At 40.6% G+C, this 26055-nt stretch overlaps 1 protein-coding gene across 2 annotated transcripts in view; it reads left to right on the top strand.

Annotated features, from left to right (window-relative positions):
• LOC117512710 (metabotropic glutamate receptor 4-like) overlaps positions 1–26055 on the top strand; it is a 673449-nt gene that overhangs the window by 537539 nt on the left and 109855 nt on the right. For both annotated transcript variants that reach the window (XR_004561363.1, XM_034172892.1), the window contains exon 7: positions 3161–3361. Coding sequence is in view for 1 of the 2 variants with exons in the window: in XM_034172892.1 (XP_034028783.1) it covers positions 3161–3361 (201 nt within the window). In the remaining variant the exon portion in view is untranslated. The remainder of the gene's footprint in view (positions 1–3160; positions 3362–26055) is intronic.

The raw sequence follows: 26055 nt of genomic DNA on the forward strand, positions 1-26055 counted from the left end.
AAAGATGAATGCAGCAATGTACAGAGACATCCTGGATGAAAACCTGCTCCAGAGCACTCTTGACAGACTGGGGCAACAATTCCAAAATATCAAAGGAGTGGCTTCAGGAAAACTCTGTGAATGTCCTTGAGTGGCCCAGCCAGAGCCGAGACCTGAAACCAGCTGAACATCTCTGGAGAGATCTGAAAATGGCTGTGCGCCAGCGTGCCCCATCCAACCTGATGGAGCTTGAGAGGTGCTCCAAAGAGGAATAGGCAAAACTGCCCAAAGATAGGTCCGCCAAGTTTGTGTCATCATATTCGAGAAGACTTGAGGCTGTAATTGGTGCCAAAGGTGCATCAACAAAGTACTGAGGTTGTGAATACTTATGTACACACGATTTTTTAGTTTTTGTTTTGTTTTTTCATTTTTTTTGGCAAAAATGTAAAAAACAAACATTTTTCATGTTGTCTTTATGGGGTGTTGTGAGTAGAAGTTTGAGAAAAAAATGAATGCAATCCATTTTGGAATAAGGCTGTGTAACATAACAAAATGTGGAAAAACTGAAGCGTTGTGCATACTTTCTGGATGCGCTGTTTCCAGATGTCCTGTGATAGACTGGTGTCCTGTCCAGGGTGTACCCTGCCTCACGCCCTATGATTACTGGGATGGGCTCCAGCCCCCCTGTGATCCTTAATTGGAATAAATGGGTATAAAAAAAATGGATGGATGGAAAATCTTCATTTTCATACCACTGTCTATGTCACTACACCACCCACTGTCATGTGTGGAATTATTCTTAGTAGATCACCTGCAAAATGCTTCGAGTGCCCATGCAATTTAATACTTGTTCTCTGGGATCTTAGTAGATCTGGCCGTTCGGGCCCTATTTTGCTAATCTAACAAGTGCTCCTACCACGCACATTGGAGGAGCAGCTGTGGAAATGGTCTCCAGCTTCAAGTACCTGGGTGTGCACATATCCAGTGACCTCAGCTGGGGCCCAAAATTAGTACTCAGGTCCACCAGCATCTCTACTTCCTCAGTAAGCTGTGGAGAGCTGGACTTGGGAGCTCCGTTCTGAGGAGTCTCTAGTATTGTGCAGTGGAGAGCATCCTCTGCACCTGCATCACTGTCTCTCAGCAGCTGCACGGCTGCTGAGAGTGGGGCTCTGCAGAAGGTTGGTAAAGGCTGCACAGAGGACTGTAGGGAGCAGCCTTCCCACCACCTCAGATCTCTACTCATCATGGCGCAGGGGAAGGGCTCTTGGCATTCTGAGGTACTCCTCCCATCCTACACACAGTCTGTTTTAGCAAGCCCCTCTCCTCAGGCAGACAGCTCAGAAGCATTCAGAGCTGAACTACCAGGCTCAGAAACAGCTTCTTTCCTGAGGCTGTTAGACTGCTGAACTCAAGCCATGCTCCATAGAACTTACACCATCATATACGGACTGCACTAAAAACACTTTAATTGCCCATGTGCAATAATCTCCCCTGTGCAATATACATGCAATGTAGGTTTTTCACTTAATTTCCAGTGCAATATTATAGTCTATTTGCTGTTCACACTTATATTTGGTATTACACATAGCTAATTTTGGCCTTTATTTTATTTTAATAGTTTATATTTATACCTATAGTTGTTAGAATCCTTTTTAAAAATAACCAGGACCTGAGTACTAATTTTGTATCATTAACATGCAGTGATGCCGGTAACGCGTTATTCTAATCTGACCGTTTTTTTTAGTAACGAGTAATCTAACGCGTTAATCTTTCCAAATCAGTAATCAGATTAAAGTTACTTCTCCATGTCACTGTGCGTTACTATTATTTTTCATTGTGGGTCGATAGCAGCATTAAACTTGGTCCGTGGGCAGGAGGTCGGGGTTCGACTGAACTGCCCACTTTCAGTGAGCTGTGAGCTTTTAATCCACGGTTTTTTGCAGCTGCTCAACTCGTCCTCACCTCTTAAAGCGCGGTGATCAGCACACCTGCACTGAGCTTTACAAAGACATTTTTATACTTTTTTCCCTCCTTTATTTAGAATTCTGAGCTGAGCCGCTCCGTATCGTCTCGTTAAAAACAGCTGATCCTCCGCGACGCGTCAACAACTAACAGTATTTTCCACTCAAATGCACCTAAACTCTCTTTCTGAGGACCACATGATGTGAAAACGCAATAAAACTTTCTTACCTGTAAATCTGGTCCTGTTTTCTGCATAAATAAATGTTATCCATTCTTTGTGCTCAAACGCCAAAGCAGGGGCGAATCCAGATGGAATGGGGGCGTGGGGCAAGGATGTGCCTCCCTCCCCCACAACACCCCCATTTTAAAGGTCCAGTTTTGAAGCCGTTTTTTATTACAACTACTAATATTGCTTAAAATAATAATAATTTCGACAAGTAAAATGTTTAGAGAGAATTTAAATGTTAAAAAAATGTTAGAATTTAATAGTTACAAACCTACATTACACAAACAATGTAGGTTTGAAATTGCAAGTTTTACTGTTACAGTGCTGTCAACAGTTTATGAGGTCAAGAAAGAGGTCTTTATTTTACTTTTTATAAAACAAGTATTTATTTTCATTGAAGTCAAGAAAAGGGTGACTATAAAGTGAGTTTTGGCAAAACAGGTATCATTGTCATGTTGACGTGGGTTGTTGTCGGCAGCTGGGGAAAGTAACTAAAAAAGTAACTAGTAATCTAACTTAGTTACTTTTACAATTGAGTAATTAGTAAAGTAACTAAGTTACTTTTTCAAGGAGTAATCAGTAATCAGTAATTAGATTACTTTTTCAAAGTAACTGTGGCAACACTGTTAACATGTAAATGTGAGTTGGCATGACAAATAAAGTTCCTTGAATCCTATGGTGCACAGTCTAAAGCTCATAATTCAAATGCATATGAATCATGTCCAACTCCACATACAGAGTCAAATATGAAGAAGGGTTATATGGTTGTATGGTCAGCTTGATAATTATTGGACACTGACAGAATTTTTGTAATTATCCCACTGTATGCCACCACAATGAAGTTGAAATTAAATAATCAAGATGTGCTTGCAGTATAGAGTTTTGGTTTAATATAATGGGTTCAACAGAAATGTATTTCTTCTAGTATTCTATTTTTTTCTTTTATTCTATAGTTTCATGCAATGAACTGTACATGCTGATGCTTTCTTTTAGATCACGAGCGGATCGGGAAGGATTCATCCTATGAACAGGAGGGGAAGGTCCAGTTTGTGATTGATGCGGTTTATGCCATGGCTCACGCACTGCATAACATGCACAAAGATCTCTGTCCTGGAAAAGTGGGATTGTGCTCCAAGATGGACACCATCAACGGGACGCTGTTGCTCAAGTACATCCGCAGTGTCAACTTCACAGGTACGTATTCTCAGTTCCACCTGGGACTGTTAGAATCATAGCACCTTTACATGAAAATTCAGTAAGGTACGTATGTCTTCTATAATATATTGCAGTTACAAGGTAGAACTCTACTAAGCCTCTACCTCTACTAAGGTATATCTAAATATCTAAAAAAGGAAGAGTAGAATAAAAGAGTAGAATAGAGTACAGTAGAGCCACTTAGGTGCCTGGTCTGGAGAATGTTTTTTAAAAAAAAATCATTGCTAATTTCATTGGTCATGTGTAACACCCCATTTACCATGTGACCATGATCGAAATGGCACATGCTCGCAGTCATTCTCACTGGATCTCATGGGGTTGCAGGCTGATCACAGTGGGGTCTCCATGGTCAGAACAAAGATCCTTCCTGGTCGCCATCACTCTCCATTGGTCTCCAACAGGTGCTGGAGTGTATTGAACTGTTTAAAACACTTGCAGCAGTTGTGCGACCAGTTAAAAGATACACGGGTCTGATAATCGGTCGGCATTAACTCTCACAGGTCCCAACCCACTCCCAACCAGATCCTATGGGTCATAATGGACTCTCAATTGACTCTGCATGGGGTTGCATCACTGATCGTGGATATTAACATATATTTCACTTGCACAATTCAGATGCAATGCAAGCTTGGTGAAAACCCAAATAAGAGATCAAACTAGAGACCAGCCAAGACTCATGAGAGTTGACAACATGTCATGGTCTTGGAGGTCTTATATGGGTCTCAGTCCGGTGTAGATGACACTTAATATACCAGAGGCTGCAACATTTGCAATGAAACCACTGTTTCTTTTGGTTTATTTGGGTCTGGACGATTTATCAAAATTTGATTTCAATTACGATGTTGGCTTCCAACACTTATCAAAATAATATAATCGAGGAAGAATGATTGTTTTGCCAATTGTTTTGCTGAAAGCCCAAACTTACACATACTATGTCACTCATCAAATGCAAGCGGTGTTGCTCTGGAAGTTACAGATCAAACCTCAGGTCTCTCTGAGATTGAGGCTGAGCAACACAGCAGATCAGAGGGAAGGAACAGTTTCTCCTTCCTTTACATTGATTAACTGGTTGATTCTCACTGAGTGGGAGGAGGAGAAAGAAAATCATAGCCTAGAAATCTACCATAACATTGTACAACTGTGCTTTCATATGTTTTGGAGGGGTGGTCTTGAAGCGATGCCTAAATAGAGGTCACAGGGGGATTTTCAGTTGAAACCTTTCAAATCCTAGCATATTTGTGCTAGTTTTTTCCAAAGTTAAGTACCCTATAAAAGCAGGAAATGTAACGTCATTGGCCAGTATAACTGATGATTATGATTGTTGTCATAATCAAGCTGCCCTAGTTTTATGTTGATGATGATGGTATGAATAACAATAAAAAATGAAGAAAAGCTATCAGTTTGTCCAGGGCAACTCTTATTTTGTTGCAAATATACCATTATTGCTGTGTGTCTGATGAAAACCTGTTTTTGTTGGGGTGGTAGGGGGCATTCACACAGCACGCTCGGGTTGAGGCTTTGTCAGTATACAGTTGCTTCCAATTATCAGACAACTTTATGTAAATTACTTACAGTAAGAATAACAAGCTGAGATCTGCAGGAGGATTCACAGTCAGCAGCACATCAGCAACTTGGAACACAGTTGATGATGCACACAAACCGTGCATTGTGATGTGTCCTGTCTTATCTTGTCAGCAGTGAATTACCCATGCAGTGAGATCTCCTGGCTGAAGTACATCAAGTTAACTTTTGCATAAATAAGTGAGGGAGGATAGAGAAAAGACAACAACAAAGTGTGTTAATAGTGTTCTTCAGTTGTTATCTCAGACTGATTTAGTGCACACACACACACACACACACACCCCTTCCCGCACCAGAAACATCTAATATTTCAGCACTGTGTGAGAACATACAGTACTGTTCAGAATAATAGTAGTGCTATGTGATTAAAAAGATTAATCCAGGTTTTGAGTATATTTCTTATTGTTACATGGGAAACAAGGTACCAGTAAGATTCAGTAGATTCTCACAAATCCAACAAGACAAGCATTCATGATATGCACACTCTTAAGCTATGAAATTGGCTATTAGTAAAAAAAAAAAAGTAGAAAAGGGGGGGTTCACAATAATAGTAGCCTCTGCTGTTTTACGCTACAAACTCAAACTATGTTCAAACGGCGTTTTTAGCAATCCTGTGAATCACTAAACTAGTATTTAGTTGTATAACCACAGTTTGTCATGATTTCTTCAAATCTGTGAGGCATGGAGTCAACCAACTTGTGGCACCTTTCAGCTGTTATTCCACTCCAAGATTCTTTAACAACATTCCACAATTCATTCACATTTCTTGGTTTTGCTTCAGAAACAACTTTTTTGATGTCACCCCACAAGTTCTCAATTGGATTTAGGTCCGGGGATTGGGCAGGCCACTCCAAAACATTAATTTTGTTGGTTTGGTTTGCTCGTTTACTAGTGTGCTTGGGGTCATTGTCTTGTTGAAACACCGATTTCAAGGGCATGTCCCTCTTCAGCATAAGGCAACATGACCTCTTCAAGTATTTGACATATCCATGATACCTGGTATGCGATATATAGGCCCAACACCATAGTAGGAGAAACATGCCCATATCATGATGCTTGCACCACCATGCTTCACTGTCTTCACTGTGAACTGTGATTGAATTCAGAGTTGGGGGTCGTGTCACAAACTGTCTGTGGCCCTTGGACCCAAAAAGAACAATTTTACTCTCATCAGTTCCACAAAATATTCTCTATTTCTCTTTAGGCCAGTGATGTGTTCTTTGGCAAATTGTAACCTCTTCTGCACGTCTTTTATTTAACAGAGGGACTTTGTGGGGGATTCGTGCAAATAAACTAGCTTCACACAGGCGTCTTCTAACTGTCACAGCACTTACAGGTAACTCCAGACTGTCTTTGATCATCCTGGAGCTGATCAATGGGTGAGCCTTTGCCATTCTGGTTATTCTTCTACCATTTTGATGGTTGTTTTCCGTTTCGTCCCACGCCTCTGTTTTATTTTGTCAATTTTAAAAGCACTGGAGATCATTGTAGATGAACAGCCTATAATTTTTTGCACCTGCATATACGTTTTCCCCTCTCCAATCAACTTTTAATCCAACTACCGCTGTTCTTCTGAACAATGTCTTAAACATCCCATTTTTCCTCAGGCTTCAAAGAGAAAAGCATGTTCAAACAGGTGCTGGCTTCATCCTTACATAGGAGACATCTGATTCACACCTGTTTGTTCCACAACATTGACAACTCACTGACTGAATGCCACACTACTATTATGTTGAAACCCCCTTTTCTATTTTTTTTTTTTACTAATAGCCCAATTTCATAGTCTTAAGAGTGTGCATATCATGAATGCTTGGTCTTGTTGGATTTGTGAGAATCTACTGAATCTACTGGTACATTGTTTCCCATGTAACAATAAGAAATATACTCAAAACCTGGATTAATCTTTTTAGTCACATAGCACTACTATTATTCTGAACACTACTGTATGCTTCAGCCTTATTCCAAGATGGAGTAAATTCATTTTTCCCTCAAAATTCTGTACACAACACCCCATAATGACAACATGAAAAAGTTTGGGGATTTTTTTCAAATTCATTAAAAATAAAAAGCTATGATATCACATAAGTATTCATGCCCTTTGCTCAATACTTTGTTGATACATCTTTGGCAGCAACTGCAACTTCAAGTCTTCTTCATTATGATGCCATAAGCTTGGCACACCTATCTTTGGGCAGTTTTGCCCATTTGTCATTGCAACAACTCTCAAGCTCCATCAGGTTGGATGGGAGGCGTCGGTGCTCAGCCATTTTCAGTGCTCCCCAGAGATGTTCAATGGATCAGGTCTGGACTCTGGCTGGACCACTCAAAGACATTCACAGAGTTGTCCTGAAGTCACTCCTTTGATATCTTGGCTGTGTACTTAGGATCATTGTCTTGCTGAAAGATGAACTGTCACCCCAGTCTGAGGTCAAGAGTGCTCTGGAGCAGGTTTTGATCCTAGGATGTCTCTGTACATCGCTGCATTCATCTTTCCCTCAAACCTAACTGGTCTCCCAGCTCCTGCCGCTGAAAAACATCAAGTATCTTACCATAAAATTACTTTGGTAAAAGTTAAAGTCTCCTTTAACAATATTAGTTGAGTAATGTCTAAGGTATCCTGACATTTACTGTACTTAAGTATCAAAAGTAAAGTTCTCATATACAGTAGTGTTCAGAATAATAGTAGTGCTATGTGACTAAAAAGATTAACCCAGGTTTTGAGTATATTTCTTATTGTTACATGGGAAACAAGGTACCAGTAGATTCTCACAAAACCAACAAGATTAAGCATTCATACCTTGTTTCCCATGTAACAATAAGAAATATACTCAAAACCGGGATTAATCTTTTTAGTTCACATAGCACTACTATTATTCTGAACACTGATTTGTATCTCACTATTTCAAATCATAGGTATCCGCTGTAACCTTTGTAGACGTATGTGCATCTAGCATCTGAAATCGTGACTCATCTTTTGATGACATTTTCACGTTTACCTTTGTGTCCATAATTCAGTATGTTGCGTAAAGCGATTAGGCAAGGCAGGTATCTAGACCTGCCTTGGCGTCCTTCTCCTTGCTGACCTGTCTGTGTCTTTGAGAAGACAATTCATCACAGTGTCTCAGTGCAACCAGCTGTAAATGGGTTACGCTCCTTGGTTGAGGAAGTAACCTGAGTCCAACTGGCACCTTGTTCCATGGGGAGTCATAGACACTCACGCTTCATGCCAGAATTTGGCTCATGAAGTACATGAGCTGGTTCCAACATGTTCACCCATTTTGACAGTTCTGTATCTTCTTTTTTTTTTTTTTGAACTTGAATTAATATATTTTGGCACACAAACTCGACAATAACAAAAACTGATACACAAGACAATTCCACAGTGATGTGTGACCAAAAAGGGGGTGAGCAGAAGCAAAGCTTATAAACACCCACCCCATATATACATACATACATACATACAATACATACATATACTATATACACATTACAACCCCCCAGAGCAAGCACCAGGCGACAGTGGTTAAGGAAAAACTCCCTCGATGTATTTGAGGGAAGAAACCTCAAACAGACCAGACTCTAAGGGGTGACCCTCTGCTTGGACCATGCTACAAACAATTTAACAACACAAACTCAAATCCCATTATCACAAACATATCAAGTGTTTCAATTAAAGTATATTTATACAGCACCAAGGCACTACATAAGTTGCCATCAGGCCATGTGATCACTGTCGGGGGAGTAGCTGCAAAGAAAACCTGCACCGTCTTGGCCCTGTACTGGAATACTTTGGACACTACTGGACTAGCCAGTCCTCAAGAGCTGAACGCAAATAGAAATCTTGAAGGGAGCGGAAACTCGAAACCTGAAAAGATCTGGAGAAGATCTGTATGGAGGAGTGGAACAACATCCGTGCTGCAGTGTGCAAACTTGCTCAAGAACTATAGGCAATGTCTGACCTCTGTAATTGAAAACAAAGGTTTCTGCACCAAATATTAAGGTCTGTTTTCTATTGCATCAAATACTTATTTCATGCAATAAATGCTAATTAATTATTTAAAAACATACAATGTGATTTTCTGGATATTTTTTTTAGATTCTGTCTCTCACAGTTGAAGTGTATCTCACATAAAAATTGCAGACCTCTCCATTCTTTGTAGGTGTGAAAACTTGTAAAATCAACAGTGGCTCAAATACTTATTTTACTCACTGTATGTCCCCCTCCTGGATGGATGGATGAGTCCATCAGAAGTGCCTATCCTCAGCTGATCAACACATCCTCACTGTTTTTCCAATGAAAATGCATTATGTCTGACATGCTACAAATGTTTTATTCAGTTCTCTGCCTGTGGCTACTTTTAAAGACATGAACCCACTCATTTCGATGTCTATGCCAAAACAGAATTATCATAGACATAATGTTAGTGGGACTCTTTACTAAGCCATACTTCCGACTGCCTTTCCTGGGTGCTGTTGGCTTCAGTTCTTTCTGGTACATCATTAAATTCAACTTATACTGCATAAAATAATCTACAACATTTGGATGGACAACAAGCACTTATTGAAATCTGTTTCTGCAAAGTGACTGCATATGAACAATTTCAGCTATTTCCATTTCTCGCATGAGTATGATTTATGTATTTTGAAAACAATCCTGACAGTTTGTGGATTTTGTCAGTGTGCACAGCCATGCACTTCAGCATTTGTTTGTCTTCTACTAATAATCTCTGATAATGAAGTGGTGCCTGTCTGTTGGCTCGGTTGCCTGGCGGATTGTTTCTTTGTCTGTGTACTGTGTATGTGTTAGTTCCCTTCCAGCAGATCCCAAGCAGCCGGGGAAAGCAGGCCGACTGGGTGACTGTGAGGAGGAAGCGTAGCCCCTAAACAGAAGCCCCGTGTACACCGCCAACCCGTTCACAATTTCTAACTGTTTTCCCCACTCGGCGACACACCCACCGAGGATCAACTCTGGTTATTGGCAACTCTGTTTGAGAAATATGAAGTTAGCGACACCAGCAACCATAGTCAATTGTCTTCCGGGGGCCAGAGCAGGCGACATTGAAGGAAATTGAAACTGCTGGCTAAGGCTAAACGTAAATTTGGTAAGATTGTAATTCACGTCGGCAGTAATGACACCCGGTTACGCCATCGGAGGTCACTAAAATTAACATTGAATCGGTGTGTAACTTTGCAAAAACAATGTCGGACTCTGTAGTTTTCTCTGGCCCCTCCCCAGTCGGACCGGGAGTGACATGTTTAGCCGCATGTTCTACTTGAATTGCTGGCTGTCTGAATGGTGTCCAAAAAATGAAGTGGGCTTCACAGATAATTGGCAAAGCTTCTGGGGAAAACCTGGTCTTGTTAGGAGAGACGGCATCCATCCCACTTTGGATGGGGCAGCTCTCATTTCTAGAAATCTGGCCAATTTCTTAAATCCTCCAAACCGTGACTATCCATGGTTGGGACCAGGAAGCAGAGTTGTAGTCTTACACACCTCTCTGCAGCTTCTCTCTCCCCTGCCATCCCCTCATTACCCCATCCCCGTAGAGACGTGCCTGCTCCAATAACCAGCAAAAATCTATTTAAGCATAAAATTCAAAAAGAAAAAATAATCTAGCACCTTCAACTGCACCACAGACTAAAACAGTTAAATGTGGTCTATTAAACATTAGGTCTCTCTCTTCTAAGTCCCTGTTAGTAAATGATATAATAATTGATCAACATATTGATTTATTCTGCCTTACAGAAACCTGGTTACAGCAGGATGAATATGTTAGTTTAAATGAGTCAACACCCCCGAGTCACACTAACTGCCAGAACGCTCGTAGCATGGGCTGAGGTGGAGGATTAGCAGCAATCTTCCATTCCGTCTTATTAATTAATCCAAAACCCAGACAGAGCTTTAATTCATTTGAAAGCATGAGTCTTAGTCTTGTCCATCCAAATTGGAAGTCCCAAAAACCAGTTTTATTTGTTATTATCTATCGTCCACCTGGTCGTTACTGTCAGTTTCTCTGTGAATTTTCAGACCTTTTGTCTGACTTAGTGCTTAGCTCAGATAAGATAATTATAGTGGGCGATTTTAACATCCACACAGATGCTGAGAATGACAGCCTCAACACTGCATTTAATCTATTATTAGACTCAATTGGCTTTGCTCAAAATGTAAATGAGTCCACCCACCAATTTAATCATATCTTAGATCTTGTTCTGACTTATGGTATGGAAATTGAAGACTTAACAGTATTCCCTGAAAACTCCCTTCTTCTTCTTCTTAATAACATTTACATTTACTCTGATGGACTACCCAGCAGTGGGGAATAAGTTTCATTACACTAGAAGTCTTTCAGAAAGTGTAACTAGGTTTAAGGATACGATTCCTTCTTTATGTTCTCTAATGCCATATACCAACACAGTGCAGAGTAGCTACCTAAACTCTGTGAGTGAGATAGAGTATCTCGTCAATAGTTTTACATCCTCATTGAAGACAACTTTGGATGCTGTAGCTCCTCTGAAAAAGAGAGCCTTAAATCAGAAGTGCCTGACTCCGTGGTATAACTCACAAACACGCAGCTTAAAGCAGATAACCCGTAAGTTGGAGAGGAAATGACGTCTCACTAATTTAGAAGATCTTCACTTAGCCTGGAAAAAGAGTCTGTTGCTCTATAAAAAAATCCCCCCATAAAGCTAGGACATCTTACTATTCATCACTAATTGAAGAAAATAAGAACAACCCCAGGTTTCTTTTCAGCACTGTAGCCAGGCTGACAAAGAGTCAGAGCTCTATTGAGCCGAGTATTCCTTTAACTTTAACTAGTAATGACTTCATGACTTTCTTTGCTAAAAACATTTTAACTATTAGAGAAAAAATTACTCATAACCATCCCAAAGACATATCGTTATCTTTAGCTGCTTTCAGTGATGCCGGTATTTGGTTAGACTCTTTCTCTCCGATTGTTCTGTCTGAGTTATTTTCATTAGTTACTTCCTGCAAACCATCAACATGTCTATTAGACCCCATTCCTACCAGGCTGCTCAAGGAAGCCCTACCATTAATTAATGCTTCGATCTTAAATATGATCAATCTATCTTTATTAGTTAGCTATGTACCACAGGCTTTTAAGGTGGCAGTAATTAAACCATTACTTAAAAAGCCATCACTTGACAGACAGTGGACTCATCTCTGTGCTTGTTCTGTTAGACCTCAGTGCTGCTTTTGATACTGTTGACCATAAAATTTGATTACAGAGATTAGAGCACACCATAGGTATTAAAGGCACTGCGCTGCAGTGGTTTGAATCATATTTATCTAATAGATGACAATTTGTTCATGTAATGGGAATCTTCTTCACAGACTAAGGTTAATTATGGAGTTCTAAAAGGTTCTGTGCTAGGACCAATTTTATTCACTTTATACATGTTTCCCTTAGGCAGTATTATTAGACAGCATTGCTTAAATTTTCATTGTTACGCAGATGATACCCAGCTTTATCTATCCTTGAAGCCAGAGAACACACACCAATTAGTTAAACTGCAGGATTGTCTTACAGACATAAAGACATGGATGACCTCTAATTTCCTGCTTTTAAACTCAGATAAAACTGAAGTTATTGTACTTGGCCCCACAAATCTTAGAAACATGGTATCTAACCAGATCCTTTCTCTGGATGGCATTACCCTGACCTCTAGTAATACTGTGAGAAATCTTGGAGTCATTTTTGATCAGGATATGTCATTCAAAGCGCATATTAAACAAATATGTAAGACTGCTTTTTTGCATTTGCGCAATATCTCTAAAATTAGAAAGGTCTTGTCTCAGAGTGATGCTGAAAAACTAATTCATGCATTTATTTCCTCTAGGCTGGACTATTGTAATTCATTATTATCAGGTTGTCCTAAAAGTTCCCTGAAAACCCTTCAGTTAATTCAAAATGCTGCAGCTAGAGTACTAACGGGGACTAGAAGGAGAGAGCATATCTCACCCATATTGGCCTCTCTTCATTGGCTTCCTGTTAATTCTAGAATAGAATTTAAAATTCTTCTTCTTACTTATAAGGTTTTGAATAATCAGGTCCCTTCTATCTTAGGGACCTCATAGTACCATATCACCCCAATAGAGCGCTTCGCTCTCAGACTGCAGGCTTACTTGTAGTTCCTAGGGTTTGTAAGAGTAGAATGGGAGGCAGAGCCTTCAGCTTTCAGGCTCCTCTCCTGTGGAACCAGCTCCCAGTTCGGATCAGGGAGACAGACACCCTCTCTACTTTAAGATTAGGCTTAAACTTTCCTTTTTGCTAAAGCTTATAGTTAGGGCTGGATCAGGTGACCCTGAACCATCCCTTAGTTATGCTGCTATAGACTTAGACTGCTGGGGGGTTCCCATAATGCACTGAGTGTTTCTTTCTCTTTTTGCTCTGTATGCACCACTCTGCATTTAATCATTAGTGATTGATCTCTGCTCCCCTCCACAGCATGTCTTTTTCCAGGTTCTCTCCCTCAGCCCCAACCAGTCCCAGCAGAAGACTGCCCCTCCCTGAGCCTGGTTCTGCTGGAGGTTTCTTCCTGTTAATAGGGAGTTTTTCCTTCCCACTGTCGCCAAGTGCTTGCTCACAGGGGGTCATTTTGACCGTTGGGGTTTTTCCGTAATTATTGTATGGCCTTGCCTTACAATATAAAGCGCCTTGGGGCAACTGTTTGTTGTGATTTGGCACTATATAAATAAAATTGATTTGATTTGATTTGTATCAAAGTATCCTTAAAACCCAAGGCTGAAAGAATCAGGCTTGGTTAGAGCCAGCAAGGCCAACCAGCTGTAAAAACCAGAGTCAAAACCATAAAGCACATTCAAACCCACACAGAAGTATGAAAAGAAAAAGCAAAAGACGCCATCGGTACACTGTGCATTCATAGATACAGGAGAATGCGGATGATAGGGTGTCGGGGGAGGAAATGCCGAGCTGCTTGTTGCAGGCGGGAGCGACTGTGAAGGTGATTTGGGATATGCACGAGGGTTGTGAAGCAGCACATTGTTCTGTTGGAGTGACTGAAGTGTTCAAAGTAGAAGCAGGTTTGCATCAATGATCAGCACTTACCCTTTTTGTTTCCCATAGTGATGGAGTGATTGACAGCAGAAGATGGCATACATGATATATAGAAATAACACTGTAGCTGCAAGTGGTGGTGGACTTGGAGGTACCACCTGTATTACAAAGGAGAGAAATGAAGGAATGAAGGCTTGAAAGACAAAGAGCACCAAGATGGCAGAGAAAAACCCACCATGGAAAGTCCTAACCATTAGGATGACAGATAAAGAACAAAAGAGTTTCTCTCTTATTACTGCTTTGAAAATCAGAAGAAATTACCCTAATTTCTGGACTATAAGCCGCTTCTTTTTTCACATGCTTTGAACACTGCGGCTTAAACAATGATGCGGCTAATTTTTGGATTTTTACAGGCTTTCTCATAAGTCGAAATACGTCAGTTAATGCTGTCCGTTGATTGGCTGAAAGCTGGGGTCCTCATGCGGAGTAAGTTCAGTGGGATTCATCATCACATCCTGAAGAAAAATGATCCACATAAAGCCTCCTGATTTTCGGAAACAGCATCTGAAAATACTTTAATTCCTTGTCATGGCTGAAGAAAAGTCCCTCTGTGACACCGGCACTTTGCGCCCCCCCCCCCCCCCCCCCCACTGGGTTTGTGTCTTTGCACACAAGTTGAAAGAGTCATAGCGCCTCATTAACGTCTCAGTTATCACAGGCACCAGGCGATTATGGCTGCACATGATTAAATTATCCCATGATACACAAAGAAAAAAAAATGTTAAAATTACTCAGTTTTGCCTCTATGTGGAGCGGGTTAGGGTTAGGGTGTGCACTCAATGCTGTGCTCGTCAATATTTACGTGTTCCACCTTCAGAAAACAAGCATTTACGGTACGTATTTAATTAAAAGTTAAAAAAAAACATGTACAACATTTTTTTCTTTTTAAAATTGGTGGGTGCGGCTTATATTCAAGTGCAATCTATAGTCCAGAAATTATGGTACAATGCATTCTTTGGCTGAATACAATGAAATATAAGATAAAGATGAGCCTCAAACTGTTACTTCAAAGCTGATAAGTTGGTAAAATGTGCACTGTTATATATATATATATATATATATATATATATATATATATATATATATATATATATATATATATATATATATATATATATATATATATTAGACTATTGGGAGAGCACAAGGTTGGACATTAGCTTTGATCCATGGCCACAAAATATTAGTCTGTGGCCACCAAATATCCCTGACGGTGTCACAGACTTGTCACAAAAAGTGATTTAATCTATTCGTTTGTGATATCATCATAATATATATTACATTTTTGTGACATATCACAAAATTATTCGTGATGGTATCACGAAATTTGGGGTGACACGGGAGGGGGGTGCCGTGGGTGGGGGTTGAGATTAGGGTTATGGTTAAAAATAGTGAACTAAACTGTACCGTGTCATGAAAAAGTGACACATTTCGTGATGTATCACGGAAGAAAAAACTAAAACACTGAGTTACATGTTGCAAGCCTTCACAAATCTTTGATTTGTTGTATGTTATATTAGTCTATGTCTGAAACTGTTATTTGGGCTGGTGTCTGTCTTGGTCACTTCAGTCTTGGAGAAGAAAGGTTTAATTTTGAATCTTTTTTTTTTTTTAATTTTTAGATTAGATCAACTTTATTTGTTCATTTTCATGTCATTTTATTCATTGCCTACTTACATAAACATTTATAATGAACAAAAAGAAACAGAAGGAAGATAAATCTTGTATTTTCTGTTCCTTACTGGTTAAGTAAAGGTTGAATGAATTTAGTATTATTTAAGTAAAACAAGCATTCCAGTTCCTATACTTCCACAAACCTCCCAATCCTTCTTACCTTTTACTTTGAAAACAACACTAGAAAAATGGCAAATAATGCTGTAATGTTACTGTTCACGAATACAGTAGTTCTGTGAAAATAGCATACTTGCTGCTGGCTGTCAAGCTACCAATGTGTTGGGCCTACATAAGTATTGGTTTATTAAGGCCATTAAAACTGTTAGCGCAATTACAGATCTTGAACCAGAATCACACAAAAAGAAAACTGTAGGAATGAATTTGAATTTGGACTTGAAGTGGTTGGAATATGAAGCATCTTAAGACAAAATGTTCTGCAGTGTGTGCTGACATTTAAACTAGCTCATTTTCCTTCAGACTGAGAGAATATATTTTCACTTCAGAAAATTGTAAGAAATATATTATTGCTTTGCCAATTTATTTTAAGAAATAACATCTCAAAAATATATGTATTCTGTGGTTACAAATAATTTGGATTAACATCAGTTTATATAAATGATGTAGGCCAGTGGGATACAGAGTTAGACCTGGACTCAACTGCCAGTCATGCTACCCGTTTGTGCCCTTGGACAAGAAATTTTATTTGCATTGTCCCTGTCCACCCAGCTGGACATGGGTGCTGCCTTGGCTGGGGAAGTACCCTGCATTGGTGTTCTCCCAAGGGAATGTCATAGACTCTCATCTGCTCCAGAGTACAGAATCCAAGAATAAGTACAGGCACCAGCTGGCCTCAAGGTGTATGTAGAACTTCTTCGATAAACATAATTCCATATTTTTATTATTTGTTCATTTAGTGACGTTTCACAAGCAAAGGAAGACGTTGGATGAAAATGACCTTATCAGAATCATTTGTATTTACTAAATTTAGACTTTGCCCACCCAACAAATTTAGTAGCTGGTGGCTCAAGAGATCAGTATTTAAAATATCAGCTCATAAAATGCACCATGAAACTCAAGACATAATACACAATGTAAAAAATAAATGCTTAAAATAATGTTCACATGCTAATGTACTTTGTGGTGATATAATGTAAGTAAATCCAGAACTGATGCAGGTTAGTATTAGAGCTGAGAACAACTTTGTGGTTTAATTATATGTCAGAATAATAGAGGTTCACGGTGTTCATGTCATCAAGTATGATGTGACAAAGAGTTGAGTGACACGGTCACCAAACTGCTGAGACCTCATAAATAATTACACAGTAATTGACAGTTATTTGGATGAAAATTACAACCTGAGCTCTGTAGGAGAGAGTAAGTCGCAGCACCACAAGTACAGCACATAATGCAGGACTGATGCAAATGAGAAAAAGAGAATTAAAGCACCACAGGCAAATAACTCAAGTCTGTTGAATAATAATAATGGATGTTTTTGTTTTCCATAGTAGGAATTCATCCACCCACAGAACAGCCAATACTAAAAGTCAAAGCACTGACTCTATGAACTGTTTGACCCCTCGACTGTATATATACTGGACAAAGTCTGTGTGATGTCACTTGTTGGTTTTCTATAGAGACACAGAAGAGCCGACCTGAAGTCTGTATCTCAGCCATGTCGCCATGATGACAACAATGTCACGATAAACCCATTAATAAATAAAGGGGTGGAGCATGGGTGGTGAGTGAAGCCTAAACACGCTCCTCTATTCGAGCCTGGCCACCTAAGCTAACAGACTAACTCCAGTTTGGCCATATAATAAATCATACTTTTGCAGACTGTTCAGTGGTTCTCCTAATGATTTACTTTGATGTGGACGTTAAAAGTTATGAGCCGCTTATTTTCTCAGTAATCATGCATTAATGGGACCTAATAGATGAAGCTACCAACACTTGTTAACAGTGCTAATGTTGTTAGCATACAACATTACATCTGATGAGAATTTTACTCAGTGAAATTATCACAGCAGGGACATCTTAGATGATCCATTAGGACATTTCACCACACAACAAGCCATATTCTTCGAGGTGTTTGTAATACAATACTCCAAAATGACAGCCATAGTCTCAACTACAAGCCGGATCGAACAAACACTAAACAAAAGATGAGCTCGAGCGAACGCTGAGCTAAAGACGAGATCGAGCGGACGCCGCGCTAAAGACGAGAGCGAGCGGGCGCCGAGCTAAAGACGAGATTGAGCGGACGCCGAACTAAAGACGAGATCGAGCGGACGCTGAGTTAAACACGAGATCGAGCGGATGCTGAGTTAAAGACGAGATCGAGCGGACGCTGAGTTAAAGACGAGCTCGAACGGACACTGAGCTAAAGACAAGATCAAGCGGACCCCTGTACAAACTGAAATTGAAGCTTTGTCATTCTTTTACCTGTTTTTACCCCATAACTCCAGAACATTCAGTCATAGTCCAAACTGGAATCTTTTTGATCAGACAAATAATAATCTGTTAATATGATTGGAGCATTTTTTTGACCGCTGTGTAATTCTTCATTGACCCTTATAGGTCATTAGATGTCAGCTTCAGGATGTCTCGACATCTAAAAATAAACATTTGTAAATTTAAAATGTGTGTGCCAAATTTGGTGCTTTTATGAGAAAATTAACAATAGGTTAGCTATGCTGCCTCACTGCTGTGTTTCGGAACCAGCCTCAAGTGGCCAGTCATGTAACTGCAACTTTTTGTATTTCCAGTTGGGCTTCAGTAGACACCACTGAAGTTTACTGTTTGTTTTTTTATCAAATCAAATCAAAATCAAATCAATTTAATTTATATAGCGCCAAATCTCAACAAACAGTCGCCCCAAGGCGCTTTAATTGTAAGGCAAAAGCCATACAATAATTACAGAAAAACCCCAACGGTCAAAACGACTCCCTATGAGCAAGCACTTGGCGACAGTGGGAAGGAAAACACTGGGTGCATCATGGGAAACCCCCCAGCAGTCTAAGTCTATAGCAGCATAATAAGGGATGGTTCAGGGTCACCTGATCCAGCCCTAACTATAAGCTTTTTCAAAAAGGAAAGTTTTAAGCTTAATCTTAAAAGTAGAGAGGGTGTCTGTCTCCCTGATCTGAATTGGAGTCTGAAAGCTGAAGGCTCTGCCTCCCATTCTACTCTTAAAAACCCTAGGAACTACAAGTAAGCCTGCAGTCTGAGAGCGAAGCGCTCTATTGGGGTGATATGGTACTATGAGGTCCCTAAGATAAGATGGGACCTGATTATTCAAAACCTTATAAGTAAGAAGAAGAATTTTAAATTCTATTCTGGAATTAACAGGGAGCCAATGAAGAGAAGCCAATATGGGTGAAATATGCTCTCTCCTTCTAGTCCCCGTCAGTACTCCAGCTGCAGCATTTTGAATTAACTGAAGGCTTTTCAGGGAACTTTTAGGACAACCTGATGATAATGAATTACAATAGTCCAGCCTAGAAGAAATAAATGCATGAATTAGCTTTTCAGCATCACTCTGAGACAAGACCTTTCTAATTTTAGAGATATTGCGCAAATGCAAAAAAGCAGTCCTACATATTTGCTTAATATGCGCATTGAAGGACATATCCTGATCAAAAATGACTCCAAGATTTCTCACAGTATTACTGGAGGTCAGGGTAATGCCATCCAGAGTAAGGATCTGGTTAGACACCATGTTTCTAAGATTTGTGGGGCCAAGTACAATAACTTCAGTTTTATCTGAATTTAAAAGCAGGAAATTAGAGGTCATCCATGTCTTTATGTCTGAAAGACATTCCTGCAGTTTAACTAATTGGTGTGTGTCCTCTGGCTTCATGGATAGATAAAGCTGGGTATCATCTGCGTAACAATGAAAATTTAAGCAATGCTTTTGTTGGGAAAAGTGAATGCACGGACCCACGCCAGGGGGCGTAAATGAACGGTCAATAGAGATTCCAAATAAATACAGTTTATTTTGCAAATGTGCACAAAACTCAAATATGCTTTTAATCTGTCAATCCAAAAATGGTGACGCGTGGGCAGGCCTGAGGGTAGGAGACGCCTATCCAGAGTAGAGCCGGGACCCACGAAGTTCCACCGCCAACGGAGACCTGCAACACACCGGAGCCGCCAATTCCTGAATCCCCAGGTGGCCACCGCTCCAGCTGTCAGATCCAGTACTGCTGGCAGGAACAAACACAGGTTAAGGTGGGTGTGTGTACACCCAGCAAACAGTCAGTAACTCACAGAAATCCTCCTGGAGGAAATAATCCAGATACTCCCAGAGTGCAGAGGAAAACTGGAGAACATGCAGTGTCAATGGTTATACTCAGTGAGTCAGAAGTGAGGAGTGGAGATGCCAACTTCTCCAACTTCCACAAACTCGGCTACAAGCTGCAAGCATAAGTCACAACTGCAAAGACTTCAGAAACAATGAATGTGCGAACGGCACAAAACGGCTGAGTAGGTTTACCTGAAAGGTAAGCAGATAACTCGGCAGAGTTATGGTGTCTCTCCCAGGCCTTTATGGGTTGGGTGATGAGTAATGAGTGACAGCTCATTACTCAAGTCAAGGTCCACCTGGAGATCCAGACAGGTCACTGCGCCCTCTCGTGCCTGAAACCCGCCAACAGGCAGGGAGCCCTCTGGTGGCGAGCCAGCAGTACCTCCTCTTCGGCAGCCCACACGACAGGAACCCCCCTCAGCGGGCGCCTCCTGTAGCCCAACCCGGCTTGTCGGGGTGTCGTTGGTAGAAGTCCGCCAGGAGGGCGGGATCCAAGATGAAGCTCCTCTTCACCCAGGAGCATTCTTCCGGTCCATATCCCTCCCAGTCCACCAGATACTGGTACCTCCGACCCCTCCAATGAACATCGAGGAGCTTACGTACGGTCCACGCTGGCTCACCGTCGATGATGCGGGCAGGAAGCGGCGCCAGTCCGGGGGTGCAGAGGTCCGAGGTATGGTATGGCTTGATTTTTGACAAATGGAACATCGGATGGATCCGCAGTGAAGCGGGGAGTTTGATATCAGGTGGATCTGACAGCTTCGTTTTAATTTCCTCTTTGTTTCCCAGTGTAATCTTTACGTGCCTTAACTAAAGCACTCCTTCTGCTGAATCACCTCTAAATTATTTACACATTATTCACTTTGCGTGTTTTTAGGAATCCGCTAGCTTAGCGTAGCTACTAGCTCTTAGCCGATTTAGCATGGCGGCTTCTCCTGTCTCTCCCGCACTTTTCTGCTCTGGGTGTGAAATGTTTAGTTATTCCTCGGCCTCCTTTAGCAGTAACGGTACTTGTAATAAGTGTAGCTTATTCATAGCTTTGGAGGCCAGGCTGGGCGAATTGGAGACTCGGCTCCGCACCGTGGAAAATTCTACAGCTAGCCAGGCCCCTGTAGTCGGTGCGGACCAAGGTAGCTTAGCCGCCGTTAGTTACCCCCTGGCAGATCCCGAGCAGTCGGGAAAGCAGGCTGACTGGGTGACTGTGAGGAGGAAGCGTAGCCCTAAACAGAAGCCCCGTGTACACCGCCAACCCGTTCACATTTCTAACCGTTTTTCCCCACTCGACGACACACCCGCTGAGGATCAAACTCTGGTTATTGGCGACTCTGTTTTGAGAAATGTGAAGTTAGCGACACCAGCAACCATAGTCAATTGTCTTCTGGGGGCCAGAGCAGGCGACATTGAAGGAAATTTGAAACTGCTGGCTAAGGCTAAGCGTAAATTTGGTAAGATTGTAATTCACGTCGGCAGTAATGACACTCGGTTACGCCAATCGGAGGTCACTAAAATTAACATTAAATCAGTGTGTAACTTTGCAAAAACAATGTCGGACTCTGTAGTTTTCTCTGGGCCCCTCCCCAATCGGACCGGGAGTGACATGTTTAGCCGCATGTTCTCCTTGAATTGCTGGCTGGCTGAGTGGTGTCCAAAAAATGAGGTGGGCTTCATAGATAATTGGCAAAGCCTCTGGGGAAAACCTGGTCTTGTTAGGAGAGACGGCATCCATCCCACATTGGATGGAGCAGCTCTCATTTCTAGAAATCTGGCCAATTTTCTTAAATCCTCCAAACTGTGACTATCCAGGGTTGGGACCAGGAAGCAGAGTTGTAGTCTTACACACCTCTCTGCAGCTTCTCTCCCCCTGCCATCCCCTCATTACCCCATCCCCGTACAGACGGTGTCTGCTCCCAGACCACCAATAACCAGCAAAAATCTATTTAAGCATAAAAATTCAAAAAGAAAAAATAATATAGCACCTTCAACTGCACCACAGACTAAAACAGTTAAATGTGGTCTATTAAACATTAGGTCTCTCTCTTCTAAGTCCCTGTTGGTAAATGATATAATAATTGATCAACATATTGATTTATTCTGCCTTACAGAAACCTGGTTACAGCAGGATGAATATGTTAGTTTAAATGAGTCAACACCCCCGAGTCACACTAACTGTCAGAATGCTCGTAGCACGGGCCAAGGCGGAAGATTAGCAGCAATCTTCCATTCCAGCTTATTAATTAATCAAAAACCCAGACAGAGCTTTAATTCATTTGAAAGCTTGACTCTTAGTCTTGTCCATCCAAATTGGAAGTCCCAAAAACCAGTTTTATTTGTTATTATCTATCGTCCACCTGGTCGTTACTGTGAGTTTCTCTGTGAATTTTCAGACCTTTTGTCTGACTTAGTGCTTAGCTCAGATAAGATAATTATAGTGAATGATTTTAACATCCACACAGATGCTGAGAATGACTGCCTCAACACTGCATTTAATCTATTATTAGACTCTATTGGCTTTGCTCAAAATGTAAATGAGTCCACCCACCACTTTAATCATATCTTAGATCTTGTTCTGACTTATGGTATGGAAATAGAAGACTTAACAGTATTCCCTGAAAACTCCCTTCTGTCTGATCATTTCTTAATAACATTTACATTTACTCTGATGGACTACCTAGCAGTGGGGAATAAGTTTCATTACACTAGAAGTCTTTCAGAAAGCGCTGTAACTAGGCTTAAGGATATGATTCCTTCTTTATGTTCTCTAATGCCATATACCAACACAGTGCAGAGTAGCTACCTAAACTCTGTAAGTGAGACAGAGTATCTCGTCAATAGTTTTACATCCTCATTGAAGACAACTTTGGATGCTGTAGCTCCTCTGAAAAAGAGAGCTTTAAATCAGAAGTGCCTGACTCCGTGGTATAACTCACAAACTCGTAGCTTAAAGCAGATAACCCGTAAGTTGGAGAGGAAATGGCATCTCACTAATTTAGAAGATCTTCATTTAGCCTGGAAAAAGAGTCTGTTGCTCTATAAAAAAGCCCTCCGTAAAGCTAGGACATCTTTCTACTCATCACTAATTGAAGAAAATAAGAACAAGCCCAGGTTTCTTTTCAGCACTGTAGCCAGGCTGACAAAGAGTCAGAGCTCTATTGAGCTGAGTATTCCATTAACTTTAACTAGTAATGACTTCATGACTTTCTTTGCTAACAAAATTTTAACTTTAGAGAAAAAATTACTCATAACCATCCCAAAGACGTATCGTTATCTTTGGCTGCTTTCAGTGATGCCGGTATTTGGTTAGACTCTTTCTCTCAGATTGTTCTGTCAGTTATTTTCATTAGTTACTTCATCCAAACCATCAACATGTCTATTAGACCCCATTCCTACCAGGCTGCTCAAGGAAGCCCTACCATTATTTAATGCTTCGATCTTAAATATGATCAATCTGTCTTTGTTAGTTGGCTATGTACCACAGGCTTTTAAGGTGGCAGTAATTAAACCATTACTTAAAAAGCCATCACTTGACCCAGCTATCTTAGCTAATTATAGGCCAATCTCCAACCTTCCTTTTCTCTCAAAAATTCTTGAAAGGGTAGTTGTAAAACAGCTAACTGATCATCTGCAGAGGAATGGTCTATTTGAAGAGTTTCAGTCAGGTTTTAGAATTCATCATAGTACAGAAACAGCATTAGTGAAGGTTACAAATGATCTTCTTATGGCCTCAGACAGTGGACTCATCTCTGTGCTTGTTCTGTTAGACCTCAGTGCTGCTTTTGATACTGTTGACCATAAAATTTTATTACAGAGATTAGAGCATGCCATAGGTATTAAAGGCACTGCGCTGCGGTGGTTTGAATCATATTTGTCTAATAGATTACAATTTGTTCATGTAAATGGGGAATCTTCTTCACAGACTAAGGTTAATTATGGAGTTCCACAAGGTTCTGTGCTGGGACCAATTTTATTCACTTTATACATGCTTCCCTTAGGCAGTGTTATTAGACGGTATTGCTTAAATTTTCATTGTTACGCAGATGATACCCAGCTTTATCTATCCATGAAGCCAGAGGACACACACCAATTAGCTAAACTGCAGGATTGTCTTACAGACATAAAGACATGGATGACCTCTAATTTCCTGCTTTTAAACTCAGATAAAACTGAAGTTATTGTACTTGGCCCCACAAATCTTAGAAACATGGTGTCTAACCAGATCCTTACTCTGGATGGCATTACCCTGACCTCTAGTAATACTGTGAGAAATGTTGGAGTCATTTTTGATCAGGATATGTCATTCAAAGCGCATATTAAACAAATATGTAGGACTGCTTTTTTGCATTTACGCAATATCTCTAAAATTAGAAAGGTCTTGTCTCAGAGTGATGCTGAAAAACTAATTCATGCATTTATTTCCTCTAGGCTGGACTATTGTAATTCATTATTATCAGGTTGTCCTAAAAGTTCCCTGAAAAGCCTTCAGTTAATTCAAAATGCTACAGCTAGAGTACTAACGGGGACTAGAAGGAGAGAGCATATCTCACCCATATTGGCCTCTCTTCATTGGCTTCCTGTTAATTCTAGAATATAATTTAAAATTCTTCTTCTTACTTATAAGGTTTTGAATAATCAGGTCCCATCTTATCTTAGGGACCTCGTAGTACCATATCACCCTTCGCTCTCAGACTGCAGGCTTACTTGTAGTTCCTAGGGTTTGTAAGAGTAGAATGGGAGGCAGAGCCTTCAGCTTTGAGGCTCCTCTCCTGTGGAACCAGCTCCCAATTCGGATCAGGGAGACAGACACCCTCTCTACTTTTAAGATTAGGCTTAAAACTTTCCTTTTTGCTAAAGCTTATAGTTAGGGCTGGATCAGGTGACCCTGAACCATCCCTTAGTTATGCTGCTATAGACGTAGACTGCTGGGGGGTTCCCATGATGCACTGTTTCTTCCTCTTTTTGCTCTGTATGCACCACTCTGCATTTAATCATTAGTGATCGATCTCTGCTCCCCTCCACAGCATGTCTTTTTCCTGGTTCTCTCCCTCAGCCCCAACCAGTCCCAGCAGAAGACTGCCCCTCCCTGAGCCTGGTTCTGCTGGAGGTTTCTTCCTGTTAAAAGGGAGTTTTTCCTTCCCACTGTAGCCAAGTGCTTGCTCACAGGGGGTCGTTTTGACCGTTGGGGTTTTATGTAGTTATTGTATGGCCTTGCCTTGCAATATAAAGCGCCTTGGGGCAACTGTTTGTTGTGATTTGGTGCTATATAAAAAAAATTGATTGATTGATTGATTGAAGAACATAACAAAGAAGGAATCATATCCATAAACCTAGTTACAGCGCTTTCAGAAAGACTTCTAGTGTAATGAAACCTATTCCCCACTGCTGGGTAGTCCATCAGAGTAAATGTAAATGTTATTAACAAATGATCAGACAAAAAGAGGTTTTCAGGGAATACTGTTAAGTCTTCAATTTCTATGCCATATGTCAGAACAAGATCTAAAGTGTGGCTAAGGTGGTGGGTGGGCTCATTTACATTTTGAGCGAAGCCAACTGAGTCTAATAATAGATTAAATGCAGTGTTGAGGCTGTCATTCTCAGCATCTATGTGGATGTTAAAATCACCCACTATAATTATCTTATCTGAGCTAAGCACTAAGTCAGACAAAAGGTCTGAAAAATCACAAAGAAACTCACAGTAACGACCAGGTGGACGATAGATAACAACAAATAAAACTGGTTTTTGAGACTTCCAATTTGGATGGACAAGACTAAGAGTCAAGCTTTCAAATGAATTAAAGCTCTGTCTGGGTCTTTGATTAATTAATAAGCTGGAGTGGAAGATTGCTGCTACTCCTCCTCCTCGACCCGTGCTTCGAGCATTTTGACAGTTAGTGTGACTCGGGGGTGTTGACTCATTTAAACTAACATATTCATCCTGCTGTAACCAGGTTTCTGTAAGGCAGAATAAATCAATATGTTGATCAATTATTATATCATTTACTAACAGGGACTTAGAAGAG

Source organism: Thalassophryne amazonica, chromosome 6 (assembly GCF_902500255.1).
Source record: "Thalassophryne amazonica chromosome 6, fThaAma1.1, whole genome shotgun sequence".
Taxonomy (NCBI): Eukaryota; Metazoa; Chordata; class Actinopteri; order Batrachoidiformes; family Batrachoididae; genus Thalassophryne; species Thalassophryne amazonica.